The 13372-nt window shown below is 39.6% G+C and overlaps 2 protein-coding genes across 2 annotated transcripts; both read left to right on the top strand.

Annotated features, from left to right (window-relative positions):
• Positions 1–691: 691 nt before the first annotated feature.
• LOC102080439 (uncharacterized) lies at positions 692–4047 on the top strand. The gene is made up of 5 exons (XM_019349214.2): positions 692–804; positions 897–988; positions 3302–3379; positions 3455–3609; positions 3781–4047. The coding sequence occupies exons 1-5, from the start codon at positions 756–758 to the stop codon at positions 3851–3853; spliced, it is 447 nt and encodes a 148-aa protein (XP_019204759.1). The 5' UTR covers positions 692–755; the 3' UTR covers positions 3854–4047.
• Positions 4048–9833: 5786 nt separating this feature from the next.
• Positions 9834–12442, top strand: gnly (granulysin). The gene is made up of 4 exons (XM_005477120.2): positions 9834–9905; positions 9980–10086; positions 10184–10276; positions 12155–12442. The coding sequence occupies exons 1-4, from the start codon at positions 9863–9865 to the stop codon at positions 12332–12334; spliced, it is 423 nt and encodes a 140-aa protein (XP_005477177.1). The 5' UTR covers positions 9834–9862; the 3' UTR covers positions 12335–12442.
• The last annotated feature ends 930 nt before the right edge of the window (positions 12443–13372 follow it).

Raw genomic sequence — 13372 nt, 5'->3', positions numbered from 1 at the left:
CCAAGGACACAACAACCGAGACTGTCAGAGCTGGGGCTCGAACCGGCAACCTTCCGATTACAAGATGAAATGCCAACTCTTGAGCCACGATTGCCATGATCACTCCAGATTATTAATCTACCATGGACCCAGACAGAGTTTTAATTCATTTGGAGATCTGACTCTTACCCTTGTCCACCCTAATTGGAAAACTGCAAAAACCAGCTTTAGTTTTTGTTATCTATTGCCCACCTGGGCCTTACTCTGACTTTTCATTTGATGATTTATTTGATTAATGCAATAGAGCACTTTGCTCTCAGGCTGCTGAGTTATTTGTGGTTCCTAGGAATCTACTTGGAAACTTGTTAAGATCCAACCATGCAAAATATGATTTTTTGCCATTTTTCAAGTGGTCTTAAACTTTTTATCGGGACTATGTATATATATATATATGAACCTATATCAGATATATAGCATTTCATTATTAACAAAATGTCAGGGACAATAATGCCAATTTATAGTCAGCTTACACTACAATTGTTATTGACATGTGTAACTCTGAGTGACTGCACTGACTTACTAGAAAAGATAAAGATCCAGATAAAGGGTGGGTTCGTGGTGTGCAACTTATCTGAGACTGCGGTCCCCAATGCACATGTGATGTTCATCCCCACATGTGGTCTGCAATGCAATAAAATGAGTGTGCAGCCCATGCACATTTTCTGTATGAAACCATCTCTAACTACAGATACCAGCATCATCTCTCACTTGCTGCAATGGAAATGCCTTCACTCCTCTTTCTGTGCCTTGTGGCAGCATTTTCTGGTGTGCACCTTAACATTTGTTTGCATAAGAATGTATATGAAACTGCAGAATCACTGACTTGTCTTTATGATTTCTGTTTGTTTGAATCACAGTCCGTGCTGTCCATGGACGAACCTTAGAGCTCAGCATGGACGATGAGGATGCAGATGACGTGGACATGGAATTCTCGATGGAGGAAAGTGGGGTAATGTTACCATTTTAAAGAATTGAGGTGACACTTTAAACATCAGGGGTCACACATTGCAGGCTATGTGAAATATCTGAACTTTTTCATTTCAACTTATTTTCTAAGTCAACCTGACTAAAGAAAAAATACGACTTATGATCAGTAATGGGAAACTTAATTTCTAAGTCAATGACAATCATCGGGTAAGAAACATGACAATCAAAAATCTGCAACACAAATTTGCTGTGTTCATTTTTAACATAATATCTGTACAAATTAGGGCCATGTTAAAAAAGATAAAGTTACAGCCAAAATTCTGTTTTGAGAGAATACAAAGAAAAGTTGCCTTTTCAAGGCAAACTGAATTAGCTGCTATACCCTCTCCAAAATGCCTTATGCAGATGAGTTAGTGAAACAAATTGATCAGCTGTCTTATAGTGCCTGTTGATACAGCATATATTCTCTTTATTGCACGAGTGCGTAGCTATCGGTATCCTTGCATCTGTCAGACAGTTTTACTGGCCAACTCTTCCAAGTTTCTGTTTTTTTTCTTTTGAGCAGAAGCAGCTTTCTTCACCGTCTTTTCAGTGCCCTTAAACTCATCACCACACTGTATTTATGTGCTAAAAGAAAAACAGTTTCCTTGTAACTAAAACCATTAATAAAGTACGATTTCACAAACTCATCTAGATGAGGCATATTTGTCTCGACACAACTGTTATCTGCAGATTTCAACTGTTTTAAATCAAAATACAATTAGGACTTTAACCTCAAAATGATCAAGAATATACTTTTTCTTAATGTGGCCCTAATACTCCATAATTGTGAGGAGAAATCTTTCTTTTGTGGAAGTCATAATAGCTTTTGAACTATATTCCAACTACACTGATCTTTTAACTGATCAAGACCCCTTAAGCTTCTTAATTCAGATAAAACTGAGGTTATTGTACTCGGCCCTGAAAATCTTAGAAATATGGTATCTAACCAGATTCTTACTCTGGATGGCATTACCTTGGCCTCCAGTAACGCTGTGAGGAACCTTGGAGTCATTTTTGACCAGGACATGTCCTTCAACGCACATATTAAACAAATATGTAAGACTGCTTTCTTCCATCTCTAAAGTTAGAAATATCCTGTCTCTTAGTGACGCTGAAAAACTAGTTCATGCATTTATTACTTCCAGGCTGGACTACTGCAATTCATTATTATCAGGATGTCCTAAAAACTCCCTGAAAAGTCTTCAGTTAATCCAAAATGCTGCAGCAAGAGTCCTGACAGGGACTAGAAAGAGAGAGCATATTTCTCCTGTTTTGGCTTCCCTTCATTGGCTTCCTGTTAAATCCAGAATTGAATTCAAAATCCTGCTCCTCACATACAAGGTCTTAAATAATCAGGCTCCATCTTATCTTAATGACCTTGTAGTACCATATCACCCCATTAGAGCACTTCACTCTCGCACTGCAGGCTTACTTGTTGTTCCTAGAGTATTTAAAAGTAGAATGGGAGGGAGAGGCTTCAGTTTTCAGGCCCCTCTTCTGTGGAACCAGCTTCCAGTTTGGATTCGGGAGACAGACACTATCTCTACTTTCAAGATTAGGCTTAAAACTTTCCTTTTTGCTAAAGCATATAGTTAGGGTTGGACCAGGTGACCCTGAATCCTCCCTTAGTTATGCTGCAATAGACGTAGGCTGCCGGGGATTCCCGTGATGCATTGAGTTTTTCCTTTCCAGTCACCTTTCTCACTCACTATGTGTTAATAGACCTCTCTGCATCGAATCATATCTGTTATTAATCTCGGTCTCTCTTCCACAGCATGTCTTTTATCCTGTCTTCCTTCTCTCACCCCAACCGGTCGCAGCAGATGGCCGCCCCTCCCTGAGCCTGGTTCTGCTGGAGGTTTCTTCCTGTTAAAAGGGAGTTTTTCCTTCCCACTGTCACCAAAGTGCTTGCTCATAGGGGGTCATATGATTGTTGGGTTTTTCTCTGTACCTATGAAGCGCCTTGAGGCGACTTTTGTTGTGATTTGGCGCTATATAAATAAAATTGAATTGAATTGAATTGAATTGAATTAAGCAAAATCATAACATCACCTGGTATTCAACGGGCCTATCAAAGAAACCAGTAACTATAGTATATCGTCCAAGCATGTAGTTAAATAGGATATATTGTTATCAAATGAGTTTTGCAGGGTACACTCCAGTCAGGTAGCTTATCACAAGTATGGCACAGAGACACACACAGTCATTCACTGTCATAGCCAAAGCTACGGCTAAGTTAAAGTAATCAATAAATATGCAAAAATCCATTGCTTTTTGCATCTTATATTTGCAGTTTCCGGGAAAGTGTTGGGCTTGTGAGTGGATTGTTAAGAAGATGAAGAAATTTGCAGGACCAAACGCCACTGTAGAGGTAAAATGTCTCATAGAGTATCAGCTGCAACTGGATTATTCAGTCAGAGCAGTAATGCAAGTTTTACTTTCACAGAGCCTGACGGCAAAGTTTCATGCTATCTGCGATGAAATTGGACTCTTAAAATCACTGTGCCGCAAATTTGTGAAGGTCCACCTTGGAGTCTTAATTGAGGAAGTCACAACTACTGATGATGTGTGGACCATTTGTGTCAACACGGGAGCATGCAAGTAAGTTCCCATTATTTTGTCTTACTGACCTGAAACCATATGGTTTAAATCAGGGTTCACACACTTAATACCTTAATGATGATTAGAATAAGACAATGAAATATAGTTTTTTATCATAACTCATTATATTTAAACGTATGTGTTTCTGTTTTTCCGATTTTCCCTCTTTAGGGCAGAGGAAGTGGACCTGTTCTTTTATCCAAAGGAGGGAGGTCCAGACACTGAAATTAAGGAGTTTCAATGACCTCACATGCATGAAAAAAAAATCATCAAACTTTATTCCAAAAATAATTGACAAGAGCTAGCTCCCACACTTTAAAGTATCATCACTTTTCTCCTTCAAAACAGCTTACCTTTATTTCTTTTACAATGCCTGCAATTGTACTTTCCATTCTTCTATCTCTGCAGAGCTTACAAAATAAACAGATTAAATCATTACGCTGACTCTGTTTTTTGCATTTTCCAAAGCTAAATAAAACTTCAAGTTCAGAGTAGCCATTCTTATCAAAGATATGAATGTTCGAACTGTCACTATGAAGCAGGAGCACCACAGCTTTTGCTGAGTCAAGTCATGCACATACATTTTTAGTGATTCTTCTGGTGGCACTTCTTAGAAATTTTTAATGGTGTAAAGAAAGTCAAATAATGATCATTTTCGGTTTTCAGCGGGGAATATTAAAAGCAAATAAACAAAAACATCCTTATTCTATCTGGGGTAAGGGTAACGCAATAAAAGCCTCTTACTGGTTGCACATGTATGTAGAGTAGGATGGGTTGCCTGTCTCTGTTTTAGCCCTACGACAGAGTCCACACCACACACTACACTGAGCACTGGAGCCCCTCAGGGCTGTGTGCTCAACCCACTGCTGTTCACTCTGCTGACTCACAACTGTGCAGCAATGCACAGTTCAAACCACATTATCAAGATCGCCGATGACACAACTGTGGTGGGTCTCATCAACAAGAACGATGAGTCAGCATACAGAGAGGAGGTGCAACAGCTAACGGACCTGTGCAGAGTCAACAACCTGTCTCTGAATGTGGACAAAACAAAAGAGATGATTGTTGACTTCAGGAGAGCACTGATGGATCCTCTGTGGAAGTCGTCAAGAGCACCAAATTCCTTGGTGTTCACCTGGCCGAGAACCTCCCCCGGTCCCTCAACACCAGCTCCATAACTAAGAAGGCCCAAAAGCATCTCTACTTCCTGCTGAAGCTGAGAAAAGCCCGTCTCCCACCATCCATTTTCACCACCTTCTACAAAGCGACTACTGAGAGCGTCCTGAAAAGCTGCATCGCTGTCTGATATGGTAACTGCACCATATTGGATTGCAGCACCCTACACCAGATAGTGTGAACAGCTGAGAAGATCATTGGAGCATATCTTCATTCCATTGCAGTCACCTATCGCACCCGCTGCATTCACAAAGCCACCAGCGGTGTGGGGGACCCCACGCACCCCTCATACACACTCGTCACTCTGCTGCCTTCTGGCAAGAGGCACACACACACAAACACACACATGCTTTCATACACGTCACTACCAAGCACTTATCTGCAGAATCTCATACACATACACGCACACCTTCATACATCATATTACTTTTTGCACGATTGCTCAGTCTTTCGCACAACCCACTGTCATTGTTGCACTTTTGTTTTGCACTGTTTCTGCACTGTCTTGGGTCTGTATTGCTCTGTTCTGTCTGGCGTTGCACTGTCTTTATTTTGGGAATTGATTGAAATTGATTGAAATGACAGTAAAGCTACTTGACTTGACTTTAGTTTAAGGAAGAGATTCTTCTACAGTTATCTTCGGCATCACTGGTGGGGACGAGGCGGCTTAAAGGAGAGAGGCGGCCGGTCTGGTGTCATGGTGTGAGGACAAGAACCTTACCGTCAACACTGATAAAACGAAGGAGATGATAGTGGACACGAGTAAGAAGAAGGGGCCTCACCAGCCGCTGTTTATCCAGGAGAGTGAAGTGGAGAGGGTGAGCAGCTTTAGGTATCTGGGCGTCCAGATCAGGGCAGCTGTGGCTACAATGTAGCTTGCCATCACCAGTGTGTGAATGTGTGTGTGTGAATGACTGAATGAAGTGTAAAGCCTTTTGGGGTCCATAGGGACTAAGTTAAGCGCTATACAAATACAGGCCATTTACCATTTTTACCATTTACATCAGTGAGGACCTCACCTGGACACTGAACACCACACAGCTGGTCAGAAGGCTCAGCAGCGGCTGTATTTCCTGAATAGGCCGAGGAAATTTGGTATGTCGGCCAAGATCCTCAGCAGGTTCTGCAGCTGCATTGTGGAGAGCACATTTACCAGCTGCATCACTGCATGGCACGGCAGCACTACTGCTATGGACCGCAAACGCCTGCAGAGAGTGATAACAACTGCGGAGAAGATCATCAGGACTCCACTGCCCTCTCTGCAGACCATCTACCATCGCTGAGTCCAGAGGAGAGCTGCCTCCATCCTCAAAGACCCCACACCCTCAACACGGACTGTTCCAAACCAGAAATTCCCAACTCAACAACTCCTTCTTCCCCACTGCTATCAGACTCCTGAACAGCTGACCTACCTCAGCTGCAATTTGCACATCAGGACACTTTGCACACTAAGTTCATTTTGCACATTAAGCTCCTTTGTACATCCATCTACATCGACATCTGCATACCTCACTTGTCTTCACTTACTTATTTTTGTACTTGTTTATTTATCTTTCATTATTTTCTATCCTTATTTTTATCTTTATTGATCTTATTATCTTGTCTTATTTTTATCCTTATTTATCTTGTCCCTTTAACCCTTACCTAACTTGGCATTTGTGTATGGACAGCAAAGGAAGAATTTCATTGCACAGAGAAATGCTATTTCTTCTGTACACATGACAATAAACACTTTGAATCTCGAATCTTGAAATCAAAACTTCACAGTAAATCTATGAGTGTTTTATAGTAGGTGTCCATTGAGTAAATTAGCCCTTATAAATGCAGTGTTTCATATCCACTTTAAGAAAACTGTTTCTGCACTCCCTTTGTTTCAAGAAGAGCATCTGCATTGCATGACAAATTTGTTCAAAGCTATCTGCCACCCAGAACAACTTAGCTTTAAAAACCCACAGGAAATTTCCCCAGTGGTAAGCGGTGCCTTTGTGACAGCATGTGTGAAACTGACTTTTTCACGGATGTGTTCTCCAACAGGACGTTGGAAATGAAGCACTGTTCAATTGGTAATACTTTTATTTTAGTGAATCACCTTGAATGCCCTTTTGGACATTTTTATGACAGGCTTGGGAAACATAAGACTGTTATTTATACAAATGATTTAAGTTAACAAATGGTGGATCACTATAACAAAACTACAAGTTAACTCCACATCTTTGAAAGCAGTGGCTTAAGAGTACCAAGCCATATTAGAGGGTGTGAGTGACTGGACTGCTGTGTAGAACCAAAACTAAATACAACACATTTTTTCTATTAGATAATCAATGACTGTTGAATAAACCAAATATTAGTTACTTCACCTTTAAAACTGGTAAAAGTTGGTATTGGATTTGTTGGGTATCTGCTTTGTGTAGATCATGTCTTTTTTTTTAATCAATCCATTTTCGTCTGCTTATGTGCGACAGACTGGTGACCTAACTGGGTGTACCTTGTTCTATTTCAGTTGAAATAGATTCATAATAGCACCTACAAGAGGGGAGTACCTTAAGCAGCCTTGGTTTATTCCCACGTGACCTACCTAATGTCTTTACTGATATTTTCATGCACAGCACCACAACTTGACTGCTTAATTTTCCCCTCACTGCTTGTACAGGCTCTGCACTACCTGCTCAGCACTGAGTGTAAACACTAAAGAGTCATTAACCTTGCATTTTCAGTGTTTGCCACACATTCCCATATTCTCTTGCCAGTTTTAAATAGAACATGATGGGATTTCATGCAGGTATGTCCATTTTTATGTTGTTTTTCAGTTTTGCAATTCTGTCAGATTGTGAACTTTCACACATACTCTCTATACTCCATGACACATGTCAGCAACTGTCAGCGGCATTTTTTTCTTTTTATAATGTTGCTGACTGTGCTCTTGAAAGTGAGAATGTACAACACGTAAGTGTTCGAAGCAAGAAGGTGTTGGTCTGCGTTTCCTTTTCAGCTGTTAAAACTATAGAAAGCTCACTAGTAAATATATCTTCAAAATTGAAATACACAATGGAAGACTCAGATGATACATTTGGGCGAAATATCAAAAGTGGCATGTGGTGTGAGAGGCCCAACAGCCCTGTAGTGTGGGGATTGAGAGTGCCATTATAATGTCAGGACGTTATTAACGTACAGGTAAAATGAGAAAAGGTGCCTGCACAATTCTTTCACGTTGCACCATTTTGCACATATTATCACACAAAAACACATATAGATACGAATATTGGCGGAAGCTCAAATTATACATGTGGTCAAATGTGCAAACTTGTGGTGTGAGAGCCAGGAAAAGCATAGTGGTGGTGGTGAAATACGTCTTTAAAACATAGATGTTAAAAAGTAAAATTTGATAACACTGCCCTTGCAATATTTACTTCAACAATATACCAGTTGCCAAGAGCAAGTTAACAGACAGCGATGCCGTTCACATCATTAAAAAGCTGTTTTTCCTTCTTTCTTTTTTTTTTTTACATTGATTAAAAACATAAACTAAAAGAGCTGCTAGTCCATGCACTTATATACTTTTGACATCAGCTCAGAGCTGCAGCTTACCAGTGAGAGAATGGGCTGCCAAGAAAAGAAATGTCAGAAGAACTATCAAATTTTTGCATGCTTTCACCTCTTCATGCGCACCCCACGATAAGGTGCAAGTCAAACCAGGGGAGCATAAATAACCAAACACACAAAAGTAGATCCAATCAGCAAGGCGCACAGTGACATATTAGGCAATATTATTTTGTTTACGGTTTGCCTTCTTCCTGGTGCTCATGTTCCCCAGGAAGCTACGCGCATACGCCGAGCCATCCATGTGATGTAAATGAAAGGATTCAGCAGACCAGGCGACCCTCTTCCATTGCTACAGCAAGCACTGACTTTTTGGCAATTTGAGCCACAGTAGGGCCTCCTATGACTCTGTCGCTGGTTCACCACTGTTCCTTTCTTGGACCCATTTTAATAGATGCTGACCACTGGAAACACCCCACAAGAGCAGCAGTTTAGGAGATGCTTTGACCCAGGGTCTACCCTTCACAAATTGGTAAATAGCACAACTTGTACATTCACACAAGCACTTTCTTCTACACTGTTTCTAAGCACTTCCTATCTAACATTCACACTTCAATGGATAAATTAGAAATCAACATGTAGTTAGCATCTTGCCCAAGGATACTTGGGACCGAACCACCAACCTTCCAGTTAGTAGGTGACCAGCTCTACCACCTGAGCTACAGCCACCCCGAGTATCACGATTTGACCCTTGTCATACTTGCTTAAAACCTTATGCTTGCTCTTAGGCTTTTTATGCTACTAACATCAACTCTAAGGACAAAAAAATACACTTTCCCCCTAAAATAATTATAAAAGTGTTTTTTTTGTCAGTGGTCATGAAGTTGTGCCTGATCAGTGATGATATTCCTCTCTCTTATTAGTCCCTGCCAGTATTCTCACTGCAGGATTGTGAATCAACTGAAGGTTTTCGGGAAGCTTTCAAGACAACCTCAAGAATATTATTTGTAAATTATTCCATATTTCGCAGGGTTTATCTGCAGAACCTTGGCCCGTCTTTACTTGTAAAGCTTCTGCCTCTCCATGACACTCTTTTTATACTAAATTCCAGCTGTTTCCTTTTAGAACCACTTACTTTTCCAGCTTTTTGTTGCCCCTGTCCTAACTTTTTTTGAGACAAATCAAATTCAAAATGAACCAATATTTTATTCGAAAGGTTACAATGTATCATTTTAAACATTTGGTATGTTTTTTATGTTTTACAGTGCAAATTCTTTTATTTACTAGATGTGCAAATCAATGAACTCTCTTTTTATTTCCTTTTTTCACAGAATCCCAACCTTGTTAGAGTTGGGGTTGTATTTCATCTGACAGTTAATGCTGTTTTAAAAACACTTTATACTGCAAATTTTAAAAATGCTGTTTAAGGGTCACTATGTGGTAAAATAAGTGCTGATTTTTTTTGAGAAGTAAACTGCATAAGCCGCAGAGAAGTATAAAAGGCCCAGAAAACAGCACAAATGAGACAGCGTGGACAACCATGAGTGCTGCCATCACCATCGCCCTTCTCCTGCTCTCCACAAGTAAAAAAGCAGCAATATTTACTCCACCTTTATGATAACTGAACTACTTTTCTAAAGCATGCTTTATTTCTTAGCTTTTGTTGAGTCGTTGAAGTCTCGGAAGGACCAAACTGAGGAGGAGCGTTTTCCACAGAAGTTACAACAACATGAAAACAAGAAAGGCAACCACAACAAAGAGGAGGTGAGAAAGCTCAAACTTGACAAAGTTTCCTCCATAAAGAAGCTTATTTTGTTATTTTGTGCAAATTGAAAGCTTTTTACCGAAACTTTCATCTCAGATTCTGTCGGATGAAGTTTTTCCAGGCTCCTGCCCTACATGCAAGATTATTGTGTCCAAAGTGCAGAAGGAGATTGGAAATGATAAATCAAAGGTAATGAGTATAATATATGGTTGACAGCACTGCTGCAATAACCTCTCAGAATTTCTTGTAATTTTTCAGAAATTCCACATAAAGAACCCGACACAGCTGCCAATAAAATACCAACAACTCAAACTGTTATTGGATTGAAGTGGTAGGGTATAGGAAATGATTGAAATGTGTAGAAAGGTCTTCTTTAGCACATAAATGTGATACTGATACAAAAACAGCCCTCTGGGGTTTGACATTTGGGAGGGGATTTTTGGATAATAGGAAGTTATATACAGTGCAGTCAGGGGCAGCACAAATGTGATCCCCTTAAACTGATTTTTAGTTTTATTGTCTTTATTTTCCTCCTATAGTTATTGATTCTGTCACTAGTTAGCTAACATAAACTAATGTAAGTCTATTAGCCGCAACCAACCACATGTCATCACGTTCTGTACTGACAGAAGACGGCACTAAACATGTTTTTAAAACTTTAAGCACTTAAAGTTAAATCCAGCTTCACCGACAGTGTTATCTATGTCTGTTTTTGAAAACAGGGCATATTGGTGTAAATTAGCTTTTATGTGTTAGCATTTCTCTTTAAGGTCCTGCTAAAGCATTTGATGGGGTTTGGACTTTGACTAGACCACTTCAAAACCTTCACTTTGCTTTTTGACGGGTTTTTTTTTTTTTTTTGAGTCATTCAGAGATGGACTTTGTGTTGTGTTTTGCATCATCATCCTGCCACATAACCCACATGCACTTGAGCTTCAGTGCATGAACTAAAACATTCACCTTTAGGATTTTTTAATAGAGAGAATAATTTATGGCTCTATTGGTTACAACAAGTTGTCCAGGTCCTGAAGCAGCAAAGCAGCCCCAGACCGCCATACCACCGCCACCGTGTTTGACCATTATGATCTTTTAATGAAATAGTGTGTTAGTTTCATGCCAGATGTAACAGGACTCTGACTTCTCAAAAGTTCCGCTTTTATCTTTCCACTGATCATAAAGATGTTTTTTGGAAGATGTGAGGTGAGCTTTTGTAATCTTTTTGGTCAGGAGTGATTTTCACCTTGGGTCTCAGTTTTGCCCTGTGTCTTTCTTATTATTGAATAATGAACTCTAACCTTAACTACGGTAAGTGAGTCCTACACTTCCTTTGATGTTTTCTGGGCTCCTTAGTGACCTCCTGGATGAGTCAGTGATGTGCTTTTGGAGGAATTTTGGTAGGCTGGGAAGGTTCACCGCTGTTCCAGGTTTTCTCCTTTTGTGGATAATGGCTTTCCCCGTAGTTCATTGGAATCCCAAAGCCTTAGAAACCCTTTTCAGACTGATAGAGGTCAATGAGCTGATTCTTTTACATCGTGGCATGATGTGTTGCTTTTGACACCTTTTTAGCTTACTGTAAGGATTTCTGGCAGTAAATGGCCTGGGTGGGGCTAATGAAATTGAAGTCAGCTTTCCAAAAATGTGGTTAATCAATTAAATCATGACTTAACAAGAGTGGAAGGTGGTAGGTTTGGACAGCTTTTTCCCCTTAATTAATGAAATCATAGTTTAAAAACTGCATTTTGTATTTACTCTTGTTATCGTTGTCTAATGTAAAAATTTGTTTGATGATCTGAAACATGTAAGTGTGACAAATATGCAGAAATCTAGAAAAGGGAAGACGGCAAATACTTTTTCACGGATCTGTAACTTTGTTTAAATATGCCACAAGACAGCAGAGACATTATTGTCAAGTTTTATTAATGCTGTGCATTTGTTGTTTTTGTCATATTTTTTTTTTCGTCCATAATCTCAGTGTTGGACATATAATTTAAAGCTATTTGAATTTAATCTTGAAGAAACCTATACTGAAGCTGCTTGTTTACTGTTTTCACATATTTTTACTTGAAGGAAAAAATCAGGAGGCTGTTGGACCGTGCCTGCAATAAACTGAAATTCAGTCTCCTAAGGTCGGCCTGCAGAAAGATCTTGAAAACAGTAAAAAACAAGTTGATTAACGCCTTGACCAACGGCAAGTCTGCCAGGACCATCTGTACTAATCTGAAACTCTGCAAGGCCACCTTTTTATAGCTACAGCGGTCTGAAGAACTTGTGATACTTCAACTTTTTGTGTTAATAACATAAGCCTGTGTTCATATTTTCTTTTTTTTGCCGTCCCAATAAAAAAACATATTTTTACTTTGATGTCCTTAGTTTTCTTATACATATACGTATTATGCGACTCTTATTCTGTCAGCTATAGACTAGATGAAAATTAAAATAGTTGCTTTTGAGTGTGCATACTGGAAGCATATTACCTAATTAGTCATCACCATAAAGCATGACCGTCTTCTGTAACTACTAAGCTATTAACAAAGCAATTGACTCTACTGATTAGAATTATTTTACCATCTTATTTTACCCATAATGTGTCCTGTTTACTTGCAACAAATAAAACTACATATGTAAATAATGTCAAGTCTGACACATAATTAACCCACACAGGTTCCATTGGGAAGTTGCCTCGTCTTCTCCAAAACCTCTGTTGCACAGACGTAATGAGGTGCGCGGGTTTAATTCTTATTACTATCAGTAAGCAGCTAGTGAGCTTGAATTAGCAGCTAGTAAACGTGTGTACTGCAAATGCTGCAATTCTTTGAGCTTCTGACTTTAAGAGTTCTCTCTCACCTCTGATCTCTGACAGAAATTTGAAAGTCTACTTTCAAAACTGTGAGTCACCTCACTGGACCCTTAGAAAGTCACATGTTGCCTTCCAGGAAGTTATTAACTTACAGGCAGGTTGAGAAAATTTGCCTGCACAGTTACAATTACCTCTGTCCAAAGTCAGTGTTGGTTTTTGTTTATATATGACCATAAAACTCAAATCCACTTCATGGATCAGTACACTGCATATTAAAGGTTTAGAGTGAGGTTGATGGAAACATAAATTTATAGCATGATGCAATCATTGATTTTCAGGGGTTTTAACAATAAGGCAGGGACACTGTGACAGCCTTAAGCCATAAAAGGATCACTGTGTTCTAAATGTGCACAACACACTAATTGTTCTTTAGTGGGTGGGCGAGGTGGTGTGTGACCTTCTCACAATGTGGTACCCAAACCACGTAA

This window comes from Oreochromis niloticus, linkage group LG19, assembly GCF_001858045.2.
Source record: "Oreochromis niloticus isolate F11D_XX linkage group LG19, O_niloticus_UMD_NMBU, whole genome shotgun sequence".
NCBI lineage: Eukaryota > Metazoa > Chordata > Actinopteri > Cichliformes > Cichlidae > Oreochromis > Oreochromis niloticus.
The sequence above is the reverse complement of the archived record's forward strand: the minus strand, read 5'-3'. Positions and strand labels throughout refer to the sequence as shown.

Bases quoted from the DNA above. Each gene is read 5' to 3' on its own strand.
- LOC102080439 (XM_019349214.2), top strand. From the start codon at position 756: ATGGAAATGCCTTCACTCCTCTTTCTGTGCCTTGTGGCAGCATTTTCT. The intron at 805-896 runs GTGTGCACCTTA...TTTGAATCACAG, and splicing joins CCTTGTGGCAGCATTTTCTG to TCCGTGCTGTCCATGGACGA. The intron at 3,380-3,454 runs GTAAAATGTCTC...TTACTTTCACAG, and splicing joins GACCAAACGCCACTGTAGAG to AGCCTGACGGCAAAGTTTCA.
- gnly (XM_005477120.2), top strand. From the start codon at position 9,863: ATGAGTGCTGCCATCACCATCGCCCTTCTCCTGCTCTCCACAA. The intron at 9,906-9,979 runs GTAAAAAAGCAG...TTTATTTCTTAG, and splicing joins CCTTCTCCTGCTCTCCACAA to CTTTTGTTGAGTCGTTGAAG. The intron at 10,277-12,154 runs GTAATGAGTATA...TTTTACTTGAAG, and splicing joins TTGGAAATGATAAATCAAAG to GAAAAAATCAGGAGGCTGTT.